Raw genomic sequence first — 24,656 nt, 5'->3', positions numbered from 1 at the left:
AACCGAACAAAATAGGCCAAAATGACTTCGCTGGACAGCAAGACTCCGCAGGAAATCAGCGATCTGCTGGATGAGTACGGGATCAAACATGGACCTGTGGTTGGTGAGTGACTCACCGTCAGTGGACCTCGGCGGGCCGTGAAAGTGTTCGGTGTGGTTTGCAGGCTGCTCGTCGTCGTTAACGTTGCTTTGTGTGTGTGATGTCTGCTCGTGCTCAGAGACCACCAGGAGTCTGTACGTGAAGAAGCTGAAGGAAGCCATGGCCAAGGGGAAGAAAGCCAAACCATCATCCGATAAAACCTACTACAGAGAGGAGGGTAAACAGTCCTTTACACACTCAGTTCGTTTCAATAGGCTGGGGTCATGGGGTTGACCTTTGACTTCTCTTATCGCAGGTTCTCTTTGGTACTTTTCATGGCTGCACAATGCATCCAAATGCAAACAGTATTGCTATACTGTGTGTGTGTCGTCGAAATATTGATCTCTCTCATAAAGTTCAGTTAAATTAAAATGACTATTTATCCCGAAAAGGAAATCAAATGTACTGATATTTCATAGCGACGTGTCCTATATAACTCTTCAGGTTGCTGGCAGCAATTGCTATTCCACCCCATTTGCTTTTGCCACTCCCCTTGAAATCTTTGGCTGGTCATATAGAGAGCTATTGGAATGGGGAATCTGATACATGCCTATTATAATCAATGGAAGAGATGATTGATTGATGGAGTGGCCCATCGTGACGGTGGGGTTATGGTTGCATTTTATTGATACAATATCAAGAACCAGTTGTTGTACCATGCATCCACGACCTCATGTTGGTGATGGTAATTGATGACCTCGTTTTGCAAGGATCTGTACACAATCCCTGGAAGCTGGAAACATCCCAGCTGTTCTACAGCCAGCAGACTCACCAGACTTGTCAACATGCTCTGGATCGGCGTTTGCAGCGATACGCTCCTGGTCCTGCAAATATCCAAGAACTTTACAGTGAAGAGGAGGGCACCAACATTTCACAGGCTACAATCATCAACCTGATTGATGACTGATGGGTTTATTGACCAGAGTCAAATTTAAGTCAGATGCTGAACGGAAACCCCCCAATTTAGTAAAACTGCAGGTTGGAGTGGCCTTTTATTGTGGCCAGCCTAAGGCACTCTTGTGTAGTAATCATACTGTCTAATCCTCATTTTGATATGTGACTATGACAGATTATGTCAGCAAGGGAGACGTGCTCACTACCCCAGATTAAGAGAGATCGGTGAATCATATTTGAAAGAACGAGGCCTTTTGTGTTCGTAGAAGTCTTTGGCCTCATGCACGATGCGTGCCAAAACCAAAGTGTTGTGTTTATACCTATCTATCTATCAATGTAAAAACTACAGCTTACATTAAGCATTACCACACAATTCTCCATTAGAAAATCCAAGACAATGAGATCTCTGATACTTCTGAACAGTAAATTTGTAGGAAAATCTGATATTCAATGTGATATTTGTGTTTTCTTACAGAGGAAGAAGTCACTTATGTTTACAGGACACCAGTAAGTATCTCTCCCCACCCTCTGGTCAGGTGTTTCTGGAACTTCTTATTTACAAGGTGCAACGTGCACTTCCGAACAAACTTTTTTTTTTTTTCAATTAAAAGTCAGCGATGTGATTGTTTTTGAAAATTTGAGCCACACACCCTGAACAACAGTTCTGCATGTAGCTTAACAGTGGAAGTTGCTCGTAGCGTAGATGTGCTGTCTTCACACCCACACTTGTGTTCAACTTCAGTGCTTACAGTTTGTTTCCATTTTCTTTCAGACCAGAAGCGAGACCTCTGGAGACGGGTCAGTTTCTCCGTTTTCTTTCTTGCACTGCATTTACTTCACTAAATCGGGTTAGCGATTACAAACCAGTCTGTGTTGTTGCTATAGGGGGTCTTACATGAGATCCAGGCGAGAATGGGCTGAGGGGGAATATGGGCATGAGTAAGTCAAAATAAGCAGTTCGTGAAATTGGGATTTTATTTTTGTTTTGTTTTTTTGTTTTAAAGCCCTTTGAATCTTCTACTTTTATATGACTGTCTGCAGCACTTCCTACTCGAGCTACTCAAGTTCCAGGCCTGAATACGGAGGAAGAGATTTGGTTGATCAGTAAGTGCATCTGTGAAATATCCTACCCTCACTTCAGCTGCTGTGACATAGCTTTTTTTTTTTTCTTCTGCAAACCTCGGTTGTATTCTTTCAATACCTTATCAGTTATTCAGAAATTATTTTTAAAAATGTCTAGTCTTTTTATACTTTGTGCCGTTTGGATGCACTTTTTTAAGCAAGTTTTATTTTTAAAAAGTTGCAGATAAATCAGCTTCATTTCAGAGTCTTTATCTTCCAGACTAAAAGCTGATATAGTTTTTAATCAATTAGTCAATATTATATCGACTAAATTAAAACTACATCATTGATTGAGCATTAGGAGACTATTTTTATTTAGAGAATGAAAGGCAATGAATCACAATATTTATCTAGACCTGAAAATGGATTGAAGTGAATTTCATACATTTTCAAAATTGCACAGAATGGCAGCAACTCTGCAAAGTCTCTCTCTCCTACAAGCTGAATGATCTGCTGACATGTTTCAAGAAATTGTGGAAACTATTTCTATGGCGTTTATACAAAATTCAAAAAAGATGTAAATGCAAACCATTTACAAATTGTATTCACTGTCAAAGTTTGTGTTTTTGTGACTCTCAACCGGATTTCACATTTACGAATTACCCAACTTCATTTAACTGATCAGTGAGGAACATCGGTGCACAGAAGCTAAATTGTAAACTGAATTAGTCTAACTGTGTCATGAGCCAGCTTTTTATCAGGTAAATACACGGCAGCTCTGCAGATTTAGTTTGACACATGACGAATCCTCAGCCGCAGCCTGACTTGTTGTTTCAGGCCCTACATGTACGACACTCCGTCCACCTACAGCAGCAACTCGTACGCCAGACCAACGCCCAAGAAGTCGGAACCAGAGAAGCCAAAGGCACAGAAGTCGTCCCGCCTGATCCCCTTGTGGCTCCAGTTCGTCTTCTTCCTGGCTCTGGCAGCCTTCCTCTACTTGGTCTTCTCCAACATGGAGACAAACGAGTCTATCAAAGGATTAGTGTGATTTTATTCTAATTGATTTGATGTGGAGGGACATCAAATCAGTTTACTTTACATCTACAGTTGATGGATGTATTTTGGGGGATTTTAGACTTTGCTGTCTTTGTGGTTGATGCAATATTTGTGATTGTTTGTTTTTCTTTCTTTTTTTTTTTAAGCTGAAATTTGTTTGCACCTGCCTGCTGCGGCTGACCAAAAAGAGCTTGCTCCTTCTGGTTCTCCCCTTAAACTTCTTCTAAAACAACTTCAATCTAAACCGAAGAGTAGAAAACTGCATGTAAGCCAAGAGTTTTATTATTCTTAAGCGAAAAGCAAAAGTGGGAGAAAAAATGTGAGCTAGACCCCGTTACCCTTTGGATTTAAAAGGAATGTCTTTTGTTTTTTGCATGACTGTACAGGCAAGGGTAAAATACATTGTTGTTCCAAGTTTCACTACAACACCTCTTTGAGTCAAACTGCAGGACAAACCCGATTTTTGTTGTATACAGGTGGCGGTTCTCTGTTGATCCTGTAATTGCTGGGTTGTATGATCCTTCAAAGCTCCTGCTGCTATTTGTTGATCATTTTGGTGTAAAAGTAGAGCATAGAAAAGAAATATTTTTACCTTATGGATTTGGGGAAAGTAGGGTAAATATTGGGTTTTTAAAGTGTAGTTATGCAATCTAAATTGCCATTTCAGCTCTCTCCCTTTTTAAAAACAAAAAAAATCGGTTTTGTAATAAAAATGAGACACTTAGACCTGAGTAACCGCTGAAGATCCCGGTTTAATGTCTGCATATTTAAACGCTGCAGAGCAAGTCTGACTCAAAGACTTTTGACGGTAACACACTTTCGATTATTGTACATAATTTTAACTCATTTTTCAGTGTGGCTGAATTTAATAATGTTTGTCAAACAAGTACTGATGCTTCCATTTTGCTCACAGCCATTAGCGAATATTTTGGACGGACTTAAATTTCAAGTGCCTGTGTTTTACTATCAATTCTGATGAAACTGTAAATTGCATTCGATGATAAGTATGTGAAGATTTTCCAAAGAAAAAGTGTAAAATTGCCCAGAACAAGCTGGAGTGCTATAAGTTTATGCTTTGCTCAAATGCGCAGCACTTTTGTACCACGTCATCCATCTATCCAGAGTTTATTTGTTTTGTAATTGGTTTTCGTAATATAATAAAGAGCTTGCATATGTAAGCATTTAAGAGTTTCAAGTTGTTTATTCAGGAACAAAAGTGTCAAGATAAATGTATACAAAAATAAATGAACCACATACTGCAAGGTGCCTAAAAAAAGCTTTTTTTTGCAGTTTGCTCTAAAGAAAAGTACCATCAGCAACATGTTTAGATTGTCTAACAGTTTGCAAGAAAAAATTCAGCGTTTTAACCGACGACAGCTACTATTAATGAAAACAAGTGCATTATTGAAAAAAAAAACAATGAAAATGCATAGTAGTGTTAGTCTTTACATTACATTGTATAAATAATCCTTTAAGGATCATTGTTCTGAGGGCAGGTATCTAATCATTAAGCAGTTTGTTATTAGTGTTATCTGGAACAAAGCTGCTAAACTCTGTATAGAACACAGAAACGTATTCGCTCATTTCTCAGATTCACAGATTTCAGGTTTAGTGTACGTCTGAGACAGTGACAGCCTCCAGCGCTGAGCTTACTTTACGCATGACTAACAGGACCGTAGAAACGCTCATGCTACGGCTGCTCCAACATGGCTGCCGGCCTGCACATTACAATAACATGGTGCTGAACATTAGCCTTATCCACTTTTCCAGTAAAGAGTAAAACAGCCCAGCTGCGTCCCAATGGAAGTGCTGAACAGAAGTCTCGGTTCTGTTCAGAACTGGTTCCAGGGGTCACCAGCAGGTGGCGAGCAGCAAGTATCCAGTTGCTGCTGTTTCCCCTCTTTTGCAGTTGGATGTGCTTGAAGACAATTTGAGCCATCTGGATGTCCAAAAGTTAAACCTGATAAAATAAGGACAGAAATTTATATGCTTAATTTAATAAGCAAAAAGAAATGTACCAAGTGCTCTGAAAATGTATTCGTATTTGTTCAACATTCTCACATTTTGTCAGCTATCTGTAAGATTATTCATTTCTAGAATCGCCTTCTACTGAAACTATTGCTGTAATTATTTTATTACGTCTCTACTGGCCTTTCACATCGAAACACATTTTGAAAATTATTCTTTACAAATTACTTTAGGTTTAAGTTGAATTTCTTGTTTCCTCAATTTTATGTTTCATAAGAGACGCAATAAGAGTTACCTGAGTTAAACTGCAGTAAATCAAAGAATATTTCAACAGTTTTTGGTCCTCATTAAACAGAATCCATAAAAAAATAAAATGAAGGACCATATTATGACAGTTTATAAATATATTTACCTATATTTTCCTCCCTTTAATAGAAATAAGAGGAAATTATTACTAGATTCACAAATAGTCCTTGCAACTCATGATTATTAGGAGCAGGAAATCACCTGTGTTGAGCTGAGCTGTAGTCAAATAATCAGAAACATGGAGCTTTATACCACAATCACAGGAACTAAGTATCAGAACAACAGCTTATTTAAAATGGGGCACACATGTCAAAGGTCAGGACGAGCCCCTACAGTCACATCCAGTCCAGCTCTTGAGATTATCCAGCACAGAGCTGCCTGATGGCTATCATTAGCTAAGTGTTCAACTTAAAGCTGCAGCATTTTAAAGGGCTTGGGTTAAAATGTGTAATAAAGGTGTAATAATTCAAATTTATTTAAACATAATGAGGTAAAATCAAAACAAAAACAAATTTTCAACTGCCAGTAAACATTTCTAAGACATGCTCAATTTTGCACACAAGCACCTGTTATCTGCAGACTCCATCATAGCTTGTTGACTGATAAGGCAACATATGTGTTGTCCACACCTGTGAAGAGAAGAACATCTTTCACTCCAAATCACACGAGATATATTTAGTCTTTTGATGGTGAAGTTGACTCACAGGTTCTGGTCTCCCGCTCTAATTCAGAGGGCTTCTTCTCCTTGTTACACATTACCTTCGCCACAGTAAAAATAATGATGACAGCTATAACGAATGTCACCCCGGACACCAGCCAGCTGATCACCAGGGGGCTTAGTAGCGGGTCAGGATCTGAAAGTGGGCAGAGTCATTTCTCAAAACTCAAGATTCCCCCATTTTTGCATTCATCACCGCCTTACCTTTAATGGCTATTGGTAAAGGCTGGCTTTCTCTGGAGACAAACGTGCGTCCGCCCAGCTGGACCCGATACAGGCAGTAATAGTATCCCTCGTTGGAGCTCTGGGCGTTGGGGAAGGTGAAAGTAACAGACTGCGAGGCGGCCGGGAGCGACTGCCGCACCGTGCCGTTGGAGCGCACCAGGCGGAGCTGGAATGAAGCGCCGGGGTACTGGCGCGGGGTGGAGCAAGTGATGTTAAAACCCTCGCCTTTGATGACGGAGCCGGTCCGGGCCTCAGAGGACGTGTTGTACCAGTGATGGGGAGTCAAGAGGTCAACTGCCAGTAAAACAAGGAAAATGAATTACAGATAATCTACAAACTTTTTTGAGCATGAGTAGTTGGCGTTACAAATTGGAAAACTGTTAGTCATGCAAACAGTACGTTAAACTGCACAACAAAATACCAAACAACTGTCTGACATTAAATCAGACAAAGTATTCATCTCAGCTGAGCGAAAACAAAAGCTAATGGCTTAGCCAAGGCCGTGTAGGCACGCAGTTGAGTTTTATATAAATAAATATCTCCGCCATATTGCGTTAAGAAAGTGCAAGCAACAACGCAAATCTGCCCTGAAGCGTTGTTTTAAACATGAAAAACATAGGGGGCAGCATTGCACAAAACTGAAACCTATGTCATCCAATCAGATTGTGTCGAAACGGCCAGGAGTTCCTTTTAGAAGAGAAACATTGCGCCAGAAGATTAATTTGTGTGGACATATATATAAGTTGAACTACTTTTAAATAGCTTAGAATATTAAATTAATGAAACACAAGATGATGTTGCCTTTTTAAGGAAACATCGGTATTTATACTGACATTGAACTCAACAAAGTCTGACCTCATTTCCCAATTGTGCAACTTCAGAAGCAAAAATAATTGCATTAGATTTTATTTAAAGACATTATAGTCAATGTGTTTCATTGCAAATGTATGTTTCTTGTCAGATTTGTACTTTTAAAAGTCTGAAAAATAAATCTGACTTTGTCCAATCACCTAAAATCCCAAAAATGCAAAGATATTTGGACTTGTAACATAAACTGGAAAAACCTTCAAGGCAATGCATCATGGAAAAAACAAAAATAAGGACTAAACTATTTATATAAGTAAGACAGAGATTAATACTCACCCACAGTAATATTAACAGGGTGGCTGGTTGGAGATGTGATCCGGTGGGGAGGGAAACCACCCTTTATGTTGTACTGGCAGCTGTAGCTGCCTTGCTGAAAAGTTTCTACATCAGACAGAACCAGGCTGACTCCGATCTGGGTCGGGTCTGCGCTCTGTGTGACCAGCGGCGTCTCGACTCCGTGCTTGTACAGGTGGACGTTGCAGACACGGTCACGTGGTTGAATGTTGCAGTAGAAGTGAACAGACTCGCCAGCAGAAAACACAAAGTGAGGTGACAGCACTGAGAGCCTGGGCTCCATTAGAGTACCTGTGAGAAAAGCAACAACATAGTTCACTGATTACAGGTTAAACCCCGTGTTTACCTACGTTGTGTAAAAAGATGCATAATCATTTGAATCCTCACTGTCTGACATTAAATCAGACGAAATTAAATCTCCCAATAATAAAGCATCATCTCAAGACAAAAGTCAAGAAGTCTAATGTCTAGTGTTCACTATACTGACCCTAAAGCCAGGGTTCTCACCACTGTATTATAAGCCTGGCGGGCCACCAGGCTTTACTTGTGCCTCCACCAAGCTAAGCATTGTATATTTACGATATTTAATTTTTTTTTTATATTTGACTTTGGTGTTGATGTTCAGGTATTAGTATTCCAATAACACATAATTTCAAGTGATATTGTAAAATTTCCTGCCAACTTTAAAAAACTTGGCTCAAACACACGGACGAAATTCTGCCTTAGCACCTCGACCATCGGGCTTAGCAATTTTTCTGGGGAAAACCCTGCTAAAGCTACATAAAAATTAGTTAGAAAGTGGCAAAAAGGTAACAGACGGTAGTGAGGGAGCGGGGGTTTGCCATGGCCATCCCAAAACCCTGATTTCATTCTCAAGAAATTTGTTGGCAAAGATAAAAAGTGTGTGAGAGCCAGGCAGCCTACAAACCAGACTCTGTTCCACCAGCTCTGTTCAGAGGAAGGGGCCAATATTCCAGGAAACTGTCGTGAGAACCTTCTGCATGGTTTGCAACTCTAAAAGACCCAACTTATGTAGTTTGAAAGGTAAGTCTACAAAATAATAATGAAAAATGTGTGTATACTTCTGAATTTGAAGAAAGTAAAATAAACTCACTCTTTTTTCTGATGTTAGGCAAATAGAAATAACTTTGGTAATCCTAACAAACCTAAAACAGAGAAAATTTAGTCTGATTTTATATCAGACAGTGAGGGGAAACAAGATTACAAGTCTTTTCACACAGCATGTGTAAACATCTGGTTTCAACTGCAGATGTCCGTAGTATTTTTGAATGTTGTTACTTTGACCTGTATTATTTTTTTTTTTATTGCCAGCCATGTCTTCTGGTGTGTTTACACCACATTAAACTGCTCCCACTCCTAATCAACACTATGTCAACAGATCAAGGTCTCACCTGAGCATTTCACACCAGCATCATTCTGATGGGTGCAAAAGGAGTTCCTGTCAATGAAGGCATCACAGTGGATCAAGCTGGACTCATGCCCTTTGCAATGGATGGAGCGCAAAGCAATCAGTCCACCGCCCTGGCCAAATTCGGCACCATGGGAAGCGGATTCAGCGAAGCCGCAACCCAACTCCGAGCACACCACACTGGCTGCCTGAATATCCCAGTCATGGTCGCAAATCGTTCCCCACTTCTCGTGAAGGTTTACTTCGACTCTGCCGGAACAGTGGTGGTCCCCGTTCACTACTCTCACCCCACCTGCAGATTGGAGGAAATCCACTTAGCAGACAGGAGCTACAATGAATGCAGAGTTACAGCAGTAATCCCAGACTCACCATAAGTCCCGACACCAAAAGCTCCAACTCCATCGAACAGAAAACCCAACAGGCCTATGAAGGAATAGAGAGTAATCAGAATTACATATCCATGTCTTTGTAAAGCCATAGAAAACATCTATTTACATTAACATGGTTAACTTTTGATGTTCCTGTCCACTGTTGCCATATGCATATTGAGTATGACAGATGATGCAAAGCAAACATAATTTAGGAGTTCGGGGAGTTTCAAAAAGTCAATCTTCTGACTTTCTTTAAATGCATACCTTGTTTACCAACTGTGATGTCATCATACACTGCCAATAAGCGCTTATGATGTCCTCATATGTTAAACTGAAGTCAAATGGAAGTTAATTTATTTAATAGCACATTCACAACATCCTCAGCCTCAGCTGACCAAGTCCTCCACAACAATCATAGATAAGTGATGAAACAAGAAATAAAAGTAAGTTTGATTAAAAAATAATGATAATGACAATATAATAAAATTGCCAGTACAATACCAACTCTAATAATCATACAAATAAAAACCAAGACATACTTAATTTCAGCTACAGTGGTTTCCCAAACACTCGAATTAATAAAGTACTAACAACCTCAGTGGTTGACGACATTTACCAATAAAATACTTAAGTACATTTTTAAAAAGAAAAGACGCGCGTAAGCCTACTCTCCGTTTAACAACAAAGCTCAAATGTTCGCTGATTATCACGTTGCATAATCACGTAGAAAAAACGCGACACTGTGCTAACTAGCCACTGCGCTCGGCTAATCGCTGGTGCTCTACCTGTTAAAATGACACGGAGGAATCTCGACATTGTTCCCTCAGCCTCCCATCAGACGTCCGGGTGTTGTCCTGGTGACGGAGCCGCTGACAGATGCTGGAAAACATCCGCTGACCGGAGCAACAAAGGACACAGCGGGGCGAGGAGCTAACTGCTAACCAACGGCGACCAACGGATGCACACGCAGCGCGAGCGAACTTGGGGACATTCTCCGGTTAATCAATACATTTTATTCGCACTGAAACGCGGCGCTAAAGTGGAGCTGGAGGAGTTTTCGAGTGAACCCGGGTGGCTTTCACGCTTCTGCAGCTGGGTTAGCTCCGAGCCGAAGGGAGCCTTTTTCCCTGCGGCAGACAGAGGTCAGCACAAGCCAAGTTCACCACAATGTCTCCCTGCTCGCAGGAGCCGCAGTTTGCTAGCTCCCGCTTCCGGAGGCCCCGCACGCGAAGAGGCGTGGCTTCAAATTCCAAGCCATTAAGGTAACAATATTCTCGTGAAATATCCAATAACACGCAACCTTTCAAGATATGAGCAATTTGCATATGGAAACATAATGCTATTGTATCTTAAGACTAAATCAGGTAACCTACTAGTACATTTTACATGAAGACTGCGAAAAGCTGAATTCCAAGCTGGTGACTTGGAATTCAGTTAAATTAAATTCAAAGACTTATTTATATATTGATTTGCATGTTGTAACTCATATCATTGAAGTATCTTTAAGAGACATTGCCCATGCTGTGAGGAAGGATCTCTGGTAGCAGTCAATTTTGCAATGACTGTAAAGGAGCCTCTGACTGAAGACCCTGCTGCTGTCTCAAGACTGTAATAAATGACTGTCATGCTTACATTTCAACAGCCAGGAAGTGGAGAACATGTTTCACAGTAACATAATCCATCATAATCCAACATGACATCATCAGTTGTTGGAAACCACCGCTAATTCACCTCATTTGCTTTTGCTATTCCTCACGTATTAGATTGGACCAGTCAAAGTCTGGACATTAAGAAAACGTGGCAAGACCTGAATACTGATTATCATAGACAGTCTGCTCCCAAATTGATTTAGCTAAATTGGCCTCCAAGTGTACTAAAGTGGAGACAAAAGATTTGCAGCTGCATGCTGAACCTTTCATATCATTTTTTTTAAATTTAGGGAATCTTTTATTTTCTTCATTTCACAATCATTCACTGCTTTGTGCTGGTCCAGCACCTGACATCCCATTCAAATGCACTACCCTTGTCACGTCTGCTTATAACGTGACTAAATGCTCCAAAGTGTATGAATATTTTTGGACATCTCTTGGAAAAACAATCAAAACCTAGAAATCACTCAGCACCGACAAAAACGGAACAACTTGTTCTCGTCTAGCCGCCAGATAAAATAGGGTGTGTTCCTCTCCCGGCTGCCATGGAGATGAACCTGCTTTCTAATGCATGTTTATACCTCGGCATCCTTTTGGTTTTGCTCAAACTCGTTATCCACAAACTGCAATGGCCCATTGTGAGTAATAAGCACAAACAGGACTGTTGACAGGCTCATGGCACACAACCAGAGATGTGTAATTAGAAGCATACCTGTTACCTCTGTTATGTAAAAAGTCGAACTCTTAAATGATGGGAGTCCTCGTTTTTGATCCGTGCTGCTGCTCATCAACATACTTGGTGTATTTGTTCACATTTACATACATTTAGCACAGATCATTTTGTCAAAAATTATTTGTTTTCTCAATGGTGGCATCATGGTAATCAACCCATTATTATTAGGCATATTTCCACTGGTAAGGGGTTGTCCCACCATATTTATACCCCAGAGAAACATCAAGTTATGAACTAGAAAATTCCTGAAGAAATTTAGCCGGGGCCTGCCAAAGTGTGCCTGTCGATTTTATTTCCATATGCAAATTTATTTAAAAAGGCTACTACCAATGCTGTTGTTAAAAACTCATTTTTAATGTGGGATAGTTTCCCCCACTATATATTCATATGCTCTGATTTTACCACGTTTTCAGTGAGACTCAATAGAACAGGGTTCCTCAAATCCAGACCTCGAGGGCCGATGTCCTGCGACTTTCAGGTGCATCACTTCCTCAGTATGCAATCAAGTTTTGCAGTGGAAGATTAATTAATCAAATGTTTTTCTAACCTTTGCGTCACTGAATAAAATATAAGATTTGTTTAGAAGGTCATAAAAAAAAAAAAGTTAAGTGACTGTTCTCGTCAGAGATATTAGTAAAAATGTGAAAACCCCTTATTGAGGCTGACCCATCAGTCATGCTGTGTGAACAAGCAGTTTCACTCAGCTTCCCATGACAGTCCTCCCACTTGCTCATGAGTCGGTTCCAACCGGTTGGAGGAGACGGACACTATAGCTAAAAATCAACCAAAAACAGAAAGAAGAGGACATGTTCTGCTGATTCATGTCTGAGTCATTATGGGGTTTTTGCACGGTATGACTTCAAAAAAAAAAAAAAAAAAAAAAAAAACTGCTCCAGGAAGTACTGTTTCCCCTCCACTGTTTCCCCATCAACTTACTGATATAGACAAGGCAAAAATATAAACAATAGAGGCAACAATGAAACCTTGGGTTGGGTTGTTTAATAAAGAAGCAATTTGTTCTCTATAAAACAGCCTTAGCTGGCTTCAGGGAGTCAAATCTAAATTCATTTAGTTTGGCTGTAACTGCCTTAATGTATTTTTACTGCTTTATGTTGTTATGGGTCTTGAAAAAAATAAAATGGTATCTTAACATAAAATATCTAAATGTAAAGTAATATCTAAATGTAAAGTGGTAGTTTTTGATTCACAGTGATCAAGTGAACCTCCAATTAGATTTTTTTGTTTTTTGGCAAAGTATGAACATCTTCACGAAGGAAACACGCATGCCTCTGTAGAGTTGTGCATTTATGGAAAAATATGATAAATCTCTTTGTAGCTCAAACAACTTCAAACAGATTGTAAAACAAAAACCTTTAAGTAGCCCATGTTACGACTAAAAAGAGCAGCTCTAGTATTACAACTTCTCCTGAATGATATCGTTAGCTAATCGTGTCAACCTGCCCACATCATTTGTTATGATACAGTGATAAACAAATACCTTCAAAATTAAAAAAAAAAATAATAATAATTTAGTTAACTTAAAACTACAAACATGACCTTGCACAGGTATGCAGTTTCAGTATCGAGGCTTTGTGTTGATAAACTAACAAGCTCTGAATTAAATAACGTGTCGAACTCTTTGGATGACAGTACAAGCTGCTACCGTTTCTTCACAGCGATGCAGGACCACTTTGAAAGTAAGTATGTATGCATGTATATGCCAAGTTTTCTTTAGTCTCTTGGGATTACTATGGAATCCATTGTGTGCACATAAAAGTCCCAGCTTTCAAACACAACGTCACTTGGAATCTCCCAGCAGGTGGACAATGAGTTCATAGGTGGACAGGACAATGGCTGTGTTGGGGATTTGTCTGATTAGCTGCGGAACGAGTCCTCTGTAGAAAGCTGCGTAGCCTTCTTCCACAGCTATCAACCTCCCCGTCTGGAAGAAGTACTTGTACTTGCTACCCTCTTCTCTGAGCCTGGTCCTGATGACCTCTGTTTGGACACAACAAATAAACAGTTAGACAAACATCAGAAATACATCAGGACTCTTGAGTTGAACGTGCAGCGAATTTACCATGTGGGTAAGCTACACAGGAAGCGCAGCCCTTCGAAAAAGCTGCTGCCATCATCAGCCGCAGGAAGTCTGATGCTCCTTTCTCGCTGTCTCCGTTCGGCGAGGCGAACTGGCTCTTGGCGAGGTGCTTCTTCAGCGTCTCGTAGATGAGGAAGCAGATCATGGTTTCGGAGATTCCGGCGTAGGACGCAGTCAGGCCACGGTAGAAACCCCGCACTCCCTCCGTCCTGTAAACGTAGCGAGCGCACTGCAGCGCGTTCATCTTCTTCTCTCCTCTGGCTCTAAAAGTCAAAACGATGCAGATCGTTAGTGACAAGAGGTCACGAGTGGTTTTTAATAGTCATATTTTCCATGAGGTAGAAGACGCCAGAGGCAATGACAACAAATTTGAGATGGACGTTTAATGAAAACGAGCAATTTGTGGTTGTTGTAAGTAGGTCGGCTTTCGAGCATTATTAAACAGTTGGGGGAATAAAAGGCCACATCGTCCTGTTTTTATTGTTTAATTGGGCTGATATGGCACTCTACGCAATATTGAAAGTTGTGGGTTAGACTCCAGTTTCCTCCTCTGTCGCAAGGCATGTGTTGCCAATCCACAAAATGGTTAATAAATGCATTGCCTATCAATTGTGGCTCTTGTGCAAAGTGCTTTGACTGGTACAAAGATCCAAAGCATTTTCTATTTAGTGGGTCATTTTGAATATGCATCATAATAAAGATTTGTTCTAAAAGATTGATCTTTCTCAATGTCAACAACCCACCCAATAAAGACAACAAAAGTCCCTCAAGAGAAATCTATCTGCAAACATTTATCACAATGTTATCTTAATGCTAGAGATGCACCATTGGTTGCAGCAACTGGCAGGTCAAACACAAATTGATTTTGTTTTCAATAAAAGCACCAAACTAACTCAATATTTTGTCTATAAGCAGATCAACCAACAGCATGTACATGCCTTTTCTTTTTTGAGTATGATAAAAAAGTCATATATTGTATTTTTATTCCACAAAAAGTTGTCAGTTCTGTTATGTAGCTCTTATACTAATAATAATAATAACAAAAAAGATATAAAATCCCAAATGGTCAGACTGGACCCGACTGACAGATGCAAAGGATTTTGGTGTCTTCCTGGAAAAACCTGGTCACTGCATCTTTACCCATCGACAGATGGATTATTTTTGATGGATTATTTTGAGAGTGCTCAAATTTCAGTGGAACTTGATAATTTGGTTTAAAAAGACCAGCCTACAAGAAAAAAGCCCTGGACAGGAGAAGACATGGACACATTTCACTCTAAGTGATTTGTCACCTTTAACCTACATAAGGAAGAAAGATCAATTCGATCTTTTTGGTCAATTATTAACCAGTCTAACTCAGCTTCTTCTGTTGTTCATATAGTCATTTATCCTTCAAAGATGTAATAAATGCATAACCTACTTTTAGAAAAATGTTCCAAATTCACCTGCTTGCGCAGCAGGAACGAACAGAGAGAGCAGACTTGTTTTCTGTGACCTTACGACTGCTCCAAACTTGGCAACGTAAATATGGCCAACTGGATGAAGGACAGTGCGTCAGTAGTGCGTATTTATAAAGGCAGGTCACACGCTCAACCTCACGCACTGCAGAGCAGTGTGACTGTGAACTCAGGCCACCTAAATGGCTTCACTTGAAGGTCAATTATACTTTAGCACCTGCCCCCCCTGGTTGGTATTTCACAAAACACCAGGTGCCTAAGAATATAAACAAATATAGAAAATACCAACAGGGAGAAGAACGTACTTTTTCTCCAGCTGCATCCTTGTCTTGACCATCCAGATGGGGTTCATCAGAGAATTGGTAACAAAAGCTGAAAACAATGAACATTTAAATTTTAATCTTAAAAGTTCAAGCATGCTATCATAATGTTGGACAAGCAAAAAGGGATTTAGAGACAATGAAGTTAGAGGTGATCAGGTTAATTAATAGTTCATGTTATCAGGTTTAATAAATAGTTTATATGGCGTCAAATTGCATATCATTTCTGTTTTGTTTATCGATTAGAGACACCGGGCTGCTCACCTGCAGTACCAGCTGAGGACATGTGCACCAGCCAACTGTTGGGGACAAACAGCCCGTTGAACATCTCCTTTGATTTTGAATATGCAGCAAAGTAAATGGCTCTGAAAGAGACAGAGAGAGGTGCTGATAAGGACTCTAATTAGAAGCAGCTGCAGATTAGCTCACAGTTTTACAACAAAAGTGCTTTCGTCCACTCAATGCGAATGTGAAAGCGAAGCTATATGAAAGCGGAACAGGACCGTGTGAAGTTTTGATGGTGTGCCTAGAGGAATCTCTTTCCTCGCGACAGCTCTCTCTGTTCTGCTTCTGGAACAGACTGTCGCTGCACGAGAACACGCTGAATAAGCAGCGGCCAAGCCAGAGATATCCACTGGGACGCTCTGCATTGAAATCTGTTGAAGCTTGCCAGTCTAACAGCAGCGCATCATAATGCTGTGGCTACTGTTCAACCACAGACGAAGCTTATAAGTAACACATAACTCCCTTTCAGTGTTAAAGTCCAATCAACATTTAATGCAAGGTGAATCAGAAGGCATTTGGTACAGCCAGGTTATCAGCCAAAGGGAAACAGTGCAAAGTGCACAACTTTGTTGACACTAAACATAGAATAAAGGTGAAGTTGAGAAATCATAGTATGTTCTCCTGTCAAAACTTTCCCTGCAGATTAATCTCCACCTATTCCCGGTTTTATGTTTGTTATTCTGTCACACGGAAAAGCACGCCCCAAGGTTGATGAAAACCAGCCGTCTTATGTTCACAGCTGCATCACACGCACACTGTATGGGACAAGGAAGCCGCTGCCATAACAACAGCTTCCTGTTTATGTAACAAGTTTGGTTTTTTCAGTCATTAAAAAAAAAAAGATAAACAGACAGTCTTGTGTTTTATTGCTTGCCCCAGACATTCAGTTTAAACCTCTGGAGAGTCAAAGTTAAAACGCCTTAATTTGAATGTGTTTTGTTTATTGTTTTTGAATCCATCGAGGCATTTGAATGTGTGATTTTCATCTGCACCAACAGGCTGCCATGTTTGAAATACACTTGGAGCAAAGATGCACAGCAAAGCGCAGCCTGAGGAACTGAGAAGTGTTCACAGTGAATCTGCTGTACCTTGAAGGGGCAACACCAACGAGATTCGGCCCCAGTCCTCGGAAGAGAGAACTTGGTCCCTCTTTTTCAAGAATTGATCTGTAATGAACACAAAGCAGAAACACTTAATACACCAACATGAATGACACCAACTTTTGTTCAGGTTTATTTCTCGTTTCAATCAGAGAAAAGGATGCGAGAACTCTGCTGCAATCCCCCTCATAGTTGCATCAGCTCAGTTCAGTGGATTTTGCTCTGCACTTCATGCCCTGGTTGGTATCTGGCGAGTCACGCCAGGCGCGTCCTCACAGACGTTTTAACCCTTTGAGGGAAGTGACCCACCCATTGCCATGTGACGACCCACTCTGCCCTGCCAGGAACTGAGAAGAGGGGAGTGTTTCTGTAACACACACTCTTTTAGTCATGCAAGGTTCATGAACTCCACTCCTTTCTGTCACCGACACCTGACGCCTCTTCTCAAACAATGACATACTGACCACTTTTTAGGTTGAAGCAATGTTCAATGTCAATGTTATAATGACAAACATAAAATCTGTTTGTCATCATCCTTTTTATTGTGTTTTGCTTCTGTCCTAGTCTTTGGAAACAAATGTTGTTGCATCTTAAAACACATAAGCTTAAAAAAATATACTAATTAAAGTAGACGATAACGTCTCTTCAACAAGCCATTTATAGCTCAGTGGCTGCATAAAAAACATTCAATTCAATTTGTTCTGGAAATCAGCAAAATTATGTAAATGTTCAGATACATTTTGAACAAATAGACACTGAAACATCATGACTCATTTTTTTTAGGATGAAGTGACATCCAGTAAAGCTTTTGGTGTTGTGCCAAATCAAATTCACTTTACTTTATTTAATCACCTTTTCCATGAAAAGGAGATTTTCTTGAAAAATCTCCCTTCTTTTATCTTTAAAACAACAATGTTGCATCGTTAGATAGAGAACTTTAAAGGATTTAAGCAGAGCGAAGCAAACGGTTTCACTGATCAGTTAAAACAAAATCAAATCAAATGAATTATCAGCTCTAGTCTTGATGATTTATTTGTTTGGCAGACCTGGAGGATAATCTCTAATATTTACAGCCTATAAAAGCAGCCAGCGCCAGTTTAAACCAGTTCAGTTTGCAAACCGTCCGAGCGTAATATAACTCTGACCCAGCACTGCAGCTGACCAATAACCCTCCCACATTCTCTCTCAGCCAACTGGGGAAAGTCTATTTCTTCTCAACCAATCTCTGCAGACATGAAGATGGACCACTTCCACAGAGACCACAGAAATCGGTTTTAGTCGAATCATGAGGCAAGAAGAACAGAGATAGTTTGCACTTGAACAAACAGCGGGTGAAAGCCTCTAAACATGAGCAGGACACAGTGTACTTAATCCTCACTTTATGTAAGACTAGATTAAAGGCCGTTTTGATTTAAAGATTATGAAAGTAACAGGATTCTGGAAAGTGCTTCCAGGAATTTTAAAAAACATCATAAAGCTTTTTATGTTTGAGAAATCAAGATAATTGGAATAATATTTTTTTAAATTATTACACAGTATTTCCAGACGTCGATCTAAATGTTGTGCAGATAAACGGCAGGTTTCACCAGCTGCTGGAAAGGAACACGTTGTCCCTCCATTAGCTGTTGGAACAATAAAACATCTCCGGAGGCAGCTCGCAGAGTGCGCCGCGTTGCGACACCATTTAGCTGACAACATAAACGTCTTACCGGAGCACCTGCAGCAGCCCCGGTGTAACCGTCCCGGGTCGGATAACCCCGGCGCCGCTGAGAGTTCCCAGCTGGACCTGGAAAATGGGCCGCAGGGTGAGGCCAGACGACTGCAAACGTGTCTTCAACACCTCCAGCGGGCAGGTGACAATGGCTCCCACTGTGCCGCTGCATCTACAAAACGAATCAGGAGCGACAGGAACTCAGCAAGTTTTGAGACGTGAAGATAAAAACCCAAGTATGCAGCCACAGAATCCTCTGTTGCCACTGGATGTTACTTATTAGCTTCCACTGAGGAGTGTTTTTCCATCAACGCGCAGCTGAAGAGCTACAGGCCAGGAGACCAGTTAACAATTATGGTCTAAAGCAGTTTCCTCACTCCGCAGTGGAAAGTATTCGAGTGGACCCAACACATCTGGCGGACACGGTTCTTCAACTTAGACATCCTAATTGCACATAAAAAAGGAGCTTCTCCCTGAGTGAAGGCCTTTTAAGGCATTTCATTTCAAAGTCATTCAACAGGTTAATAAAGCAGAATGTCTTTAAAAAAAAAACAGTATAACCTCACCAGCAGCAAGCTTACCAGACCAGAGCTGATTACATTAAGCCTCTCTGCTGTGTCATGTCTGAAGGACAAAGTGAAATATCTCGGCAAAAGTAACGACTGATCTAATTATCTCGTCACTGATTACCTGGAATCCAGTTACTCTGCTATTAATCCTGGCATGAGATTTTTGAAAGAACAGAGCTTTCCTAAAGCATTTAAGTAAAAATAAAAAAATAAAGTTCATTTTCCTACTGCTTATAATACTTGTCATTTTGATTAAGACTTAAGCAAAACAAAACGACTGATCTAATTATCTCGTCACTGATTACCTGGAATCCAATTACTCTGCTATTAATCCTGGCATGAGATTTTTGAAAGAACAGAGCTTTCCTAAAGCATTTAAGTAAAAATAAAAAAATAAAGTTAATTTTCCTACTGCTTATAATACTTGTCATTTTGATTAAGACTTAAGCAAAAGTAAAGAATAATAAATTTAATTGCTCATTGTGCAGAATATTAGCGCTTTTGAAATGTTATTCGTGAAACAACAGCTAGATAATGGCCTGACCTTTAATCTTTAACTACCAGAAACCTCCCCATCTGGCAATTCTGACAAAACCAAACACTCGCAGATGAATTGTTGCAGGCATGAACAATTATCACAACAGGGAAGTAACTCTGTATGCAGCTAACAAGTGGAGCCAGGGCAATGAAACGGGGCTTCAAATCAAAATATTATTTAGATAAGAAACCAAAAGATTTCAAACCAGCTCCTTCGAGATTAAGGTGAAAATTAAAAAGTTTTAAAGCACAGTCTAATCATTTCTTGTTCTTCAGATCCAGAAAAGGCCAGTACTATAATAAAAATAAAAAAAATTTATACCATTCATTCATTACTAATTTCACATAAGCTTCAAAAGAAGCAGTGATAGATGTCAAGCAAACCATTTAAGTCTACGTAATTTTATACTGCTTCACTATCCTGTTCCTTGTAGGGTACTGGTATAACATGCTGGTTTTAGATAGTCATCCTCTGGCCACCCTATGGTACACCTGTGATAGTTTTAAAATAGAGCATTACTTTAATGAAAGCAATGGACAGTTCCAACATCTAGACAACTCAAAATTTCAAAACAGACCGTTTCAAAAATGAAAAGCTAAATTTGCTTTGCTAGTAAGAGCATGGCCAGGTTTTCTTGTTTTTTTAAACCTTCAAATCCACAATACTGTCTGGCAAAAAAGAATATATGGTATAAATGTCATTACCTTTACCCACCCGCATGTGTTTATTTTGTTTTTGGTCAGAGGTTAGAACCAAGTTCACAATTGTCAGCATTAAAAATGTGTCATTTCCAGGAGCGCATAATTTTCTGTGACAAGAATACACAAATATCCTGGTAACAAATCCCTGTGCTCCTGCTTTTTAGTCATTTTTTCCTCCTCTTTCTATGGGTAGCAAAGAAGAGTAAAATTACTCTGCTTTTAGAGAAAAACAGGTCTGTTATCACATAGAAAACCTTTAAACCACAATAACAGCATGACAGGCATGTTTCCAGAACACTGGAGTTATAACTTAAAAAAAACATGAAATACATTGCCAAAAGAAATTGATGTCTAAACTACATTAAATGCTTTTTTTAAAATTCTGTTTAAATTTTAACAAAGGGCTTGTAATTCGGACATGCACTTTGTTACATCTCATCTTCAAAACAGGCAAAATTAATGACAAACCATCTCTGCACATCAAGTGCAGTTCACCTTCTAATTCTCCTAATATATTCTCCGATATATTAACTTGTCACCTCTTTTCAGATTTTGTGAAAGCTTCAACCTTTCAACAATAGATCAACATTTAACATAGCAGCTACCTATTACACCAACAAGTCTGATGTTATTGTAAATTTCATATGCGGAGCTAACACTGAAACGTTAAACGACGCCATTAACAAGACAGGATTAAAATAATTCTTCCTTCAACTGTGGCTTTTATGATGCAATTCAAGCTGGTTGCTGTGTTGGCAATATGCAATTTTGAAACGCAAACACTGCGTGCTGGGTCTGTCGTCACCGTCATGTCAGAGGAGCGGTTGCTACCTCTTACATAATGCAGTGAAGGACATGTTGACGCTAAGAGCTAGCTATAAATGCGACCGCGGTAAATACAGCCGCATTGACGACCGGGGTAAAACAGTCACCCAAACCACGTCGTTATGAAACCCCTTAAGCTGTCGTTTCATCTCTTAATTGTCGAAATAACAGTGTTGTTCGTCGGGAAACTAGCTGGCGCATCTCAGGCGACCTTAGCGACCGAAGATTAGCAAACTTCCTGATCGAGAAGGTTTCTGGGAAGATTACGCCGGCCGGTCATTGTCCACTATAACCTTAATAAAGTCCTAAAATTAAAGTTCACAGCTTTCCCACATAACTTAATCGTCCTTTAAATCATTTACATTACGAAATAATCAGTCGGTCACTGAATTAAATGATAAAATAAAGAAAGACGTTGACGGCACGCGAGAGGTTGCGCTATGCTAACAGGAGCTAGCTGGGTTTAACGCGAACACAGGAAAGTAGAAACCGTTAAAAAAACGTGTCGGAACCAAACAATTATAGTATTTAAAATAAGGTTCACATATTTTAAGTTCACATAACCTTGAATTGACTTACCCCCCGGCGAAGAGATGCAGCAGAGTGTCCTTCTGTGCCATCTTTCCCGTTTGTTCAATTAGCCACCATGTTGTCGCTGGGGTCCTGGGAGAAACCGCGTCGAGCCGCAGAAAGAGAAACACGGACAGAGTTTAAGTGACCGGTGTTCAGCAGGTCATCTGTATCTGCGTGTCCAAGCCCGTCGCCGGCTTTTCTGGATCTTCCAGCGGACAGCCGTGCTGCCCAGTTCCGTCCCACTTACGTAAAAGGGACGGACGGAGGTGTCGGCTCTGACGTGGATACATGTGCTCCTCTCGGCGTCTCCATGGCTTTTTTTTTTTTTTTCAAAAGTGTTGCACGACGAGACCACGAACACAACTTAAAACAAAACAAGCGGGCAATACTTTGAACTGCTGACCTTGAGCAGCGTTAGAACAAAGTAAAGCAGGCTCAATGCAAGCATTGTGCTTAGAATTAGTGTTGCCACCTTCAGGGCCGGATTCAGAAAGAGAAGGACACCTGGGCTAGAGCCATCTTTGGTGCCTTTTTCCAAATAAATATTTTTTTTAAAAAAAGAAGTGAAGAGTCTTACTTAAGTAGAATTAAAAATGAACCTCCCAATGAAGAATGAATTAAGCTGAAGATAAATATGTACATACACACACACATACGACAGTCAGAATATACATTTATGTGCAAATTCTGGTATTTTAAAGACTAATTTGAAAAAAAAAGAGGATTACGAATGGAGCTTGTTCTAGTCCAAATTTACCTGTACTTTAAACAGCTATTTTCCTGTACTATGGGACCTATAAGCAATATATATTAAATAAACCATCATTCAAATTCGACATCTTGAAAAAACCTACCCTGTGCATTTCCCGCCACAGCAGTTTTGCTGGCTATTTTGGTCATTTTTGCTACATTTAGTGATCGTTTAAAAAAAAATAAATAATTGGTGTATAAAGTGAGAAAAATAGTACATAACTGTACCTCAGTAATCACTTGTGTGGCCAATGAAGGCTGTGGAAAAGCAACAGCTGGCTGATGTTACATTCACAAATGGGATGCCCAGGCTGCATGCACTAATGTACCCTCAAACCATCACTGATGCCAGGTAGAAAGCTTCTGCACTGAACTTAACTCTGGGTTGTTCCCATAAATACATGGGAAGATGTGCAGCAAAAATACATGTACATTTATGTGCAATATCCTGCGACATCAAATAAGTCACAAGAACAATATCGGGCAGGACATGCTGAACTATATGCTTATCTTGTAGCCTTACTTCCTGCTGACATAATAGCTTCTAAATCTCCCATTAACCTGTTTAGCTGGAATGAGTAGGGAGATAAGACGAAAAGGCAAAACAAAAACCGCTTTTATGACAGAAGGTGAGCATATGACCACAGACCATGAAATGTTGCATGTATATGTGTAAAACCTTACATTTTCTCCTACAGAGTATCCACTAAAACAAATGAAGGATATTTGCTGTTAGGAAAGAAAGGTAGTAACTTTGATAAAACCTTCAGCGTTTGTCACAGCGGGATCCTCGTTTTGCCAAAACATCTCGTCAGACAAGACCTACTTGCACTTTGAGCTGTTTAAAAGTATGACAGTGTTTCTGCTGGCAGCTGATAACAGGGTGTTGACACGGAAAACATGGTTTATTTTGCTCCGTGAAGTAGTGCTGGATTCTGTATATTCTTTTATAAGGAGTAGCAGTGCAGCGGCTGACATTATGTAACAACAGGTGTACTTTCCTGCAGTCATGCCATCAGATCTAATTTAAACTTGTGTAAATTGTTGCACCTCTGACATTAGATACAGCTGCTCTATTTTGGTATTCATGTGTCTGATGTGCCACATTTAAGAAGCACATAGCACCAGTACTGCAGAATAAATGTCATAGGGGTGTGTGTTTATGGGTGTGTGTTCAAACTGTGATCTGATTCGACAGAGACGAGCAGAGGAGGCGACTTCTTCCTCCTGTTTGTTTCACGTGTTTACACTGAGAAGCTTGACCAGTTTCTGTCAACAAAAGCAGGAACCAGGCCCAGGATTTGCTATGCATGAAATCACTTCCAGTTATGAAACGTCAATCACGCGTTTTGTCGGCTGAATGAATGATGAAGGTTTTCAGGTTTTGGAAATGCTGACACCAAGTGACCAGATGTTCTCTGCACATCTGCTTCTCCTTTGAGTTAAACTGATGAATCCTAACTTTATATTTCGGTTTCGCGTCACAACTTTTGTCGTTGATAATTGCAGTTACATCCAGCTTTATGAAATCTGCCTGCTTTTAATTTTTTATTATTTTTTTTGCCAGCTGCTGTTCCTAATCCTGAGCCTTATGTAAAAAGATGAACAAATGCATGGATTAAAATCTGTGTAAAACTGTCACAGATGGGACACAGTGATGGAACAGAAACCGGGAACAGCTGGCTCCTCCTCTCCTTCAATGACACCTATTAACCCATATAATCAACTTAATTTATATCCCAAAACTCTTTTATTGAATAATGCGTCTTTTATTCTGGAACTGGCACACATTTCTTGATCCACAGTCTTCCGCTTATCTGGGATCAGGTTGCATGGGTCACTGATCCAGCAGAGAAGCCCAGACGCTGATCAAACATTTCTGGGACATATGGATCATATTCCCAAACTTGACTCCTTTCAACGTGAGCTTCAGATCTACTCTGATCTAGACTTGACTGGTGTCATTCCTCCTCATTTATAAGCCTGAACTCGACCACCTCTCTGAAGAAACACGT

General features: G+C 40.1%; 2 protein-coding genes across 2 annotated transcripts; both read right to left on the bottom strand.

The window, feature by feature from the left end:
- Nucleotides 1–4,411: 4,411 nt before the first annotated feature.
- Nucleotides 4,412–10,512, bottom strand: si:ch211-150o23.3 (uncharacterized). Its single transcript, XM_055049488.1, has 8 exons — nucleotides 10,118–10,512; nucleotides 9,331–9,384; nucleotides 8,945–9,253; nucleotides 7,515–7,823; nucleotides 6,351–6,665; nucleotides 6,133–6,282; nucleotides 5,995–6,057; nucleotides 4,412–5,114 (listed from the first exon to the last, which is right to left on the bottom strand). Exons 1-7 carry the CDS (start codon nucleotides 10,146–10,148, stop codon nucleotides 6,014–6,016), a joined length of 1,212 nt encoding a protein of 403 aa, XP_054905463.1. The 5' UTR covers nucleotides 10,149–10,512; the 3' UTR covers nucleotides 4,412–5,114; nucleotides 5,995–6,013.
- Nucleotides 10,513–13,006: 2,494 nt separating this feature from the next.
- On the bottom strand, nucleotides 13,007–22,199 carry slc25a33 (solute carrier family 25 member 33). Its single transcript, XM_055049489.1, has 8 exons — nucleotides 22,139–22,199; nucleotides 21,898–21,981; nucleotides 18,684–18,857; nucleotides 16,963–17,040; nucleotides 15,854–15,954; nucleotides 15,575–15,641; nucleotides 13,795–14,075; nucleotides 13,007–13,712 (listed from the first exon to the last, which is right to left on the bottom strand). Exons 2-8 carry the CDS (start codon nucleotides 21,936–21,938, stop codon nucleotides 13,513–13,515), a joined length of 942 nt encoding a protein of 313 aa, XP_054905464.1. The 5' UTR covers nucleotides 21,939–21,981; nucleotides 22,139–22,199; the 3' UTR covers nucleotides 13,007–13,512.
- Nucleotides 22,200–24,656: the final 2,457 nt, after the last annotated feature.

Source organism: Poeciliopsis prolifica, unplaced genomic scaffold (genome assembly GCF_027474105.1).
Source record: "Poeciliopsis prolifica strain line A6 unplaced genomic scaffold, Auburn_PproV2 SCAFFOLD029, whole genome shotgun sequence".
NCBI classification, from domain to species: Eukaryota; Metazoa; Chordata; class Actinopteri; order Cyprinodontiformes; family Poeciliidae; genus Poeciliopsis; species Poeciliopsis prolifica.
This window is presented reverse-complemented; position numbering and strand designations above follow the sequence as displayed.

Coding starts and splice junctions, on each gene's coding strand:
- si:ch211-150o23.3 (XM_055049488.1), bottom strand. CDS start 10,148: ATGTCGAGATTCCTCCGTGTCATTTTAACAG. Junction 6,283..6,350: donor TTTACCAATAGCCATTAAAG/GTAAGGCGGTGA, acceptor GCCCACTTTCAG/ATCCTGACCCGCTACTAAGC. Junction 6,058..6,132: donor AGAGCGGGAGACCAGAACCT/GTGAGTCAACTT, acceptor TTCTCTTCACAG/GTGTGGACAACACATATGTT.
- slc25a33 (XM_055049489.1), bottom strand. CDS start 21,938: ATGGCACAGAAGGACACTCTGCTGCATCTCTTCGCCGGGGG. Junction 15,642..15,853: donor GTCCTCAGCTGGTACTGCAG/GTGAGCAGCCCG, acceptor CATTGTTTTCAG/CTTTTGTTACCAATTCTCTG. Junction 14,076..15,574: donor AGGATGCAGCTGGAGAAAAA/GTACGTTCTTCT, acceptor TTTGACTTTTAG/AGCCAGAGGAGAGAAGAAGA.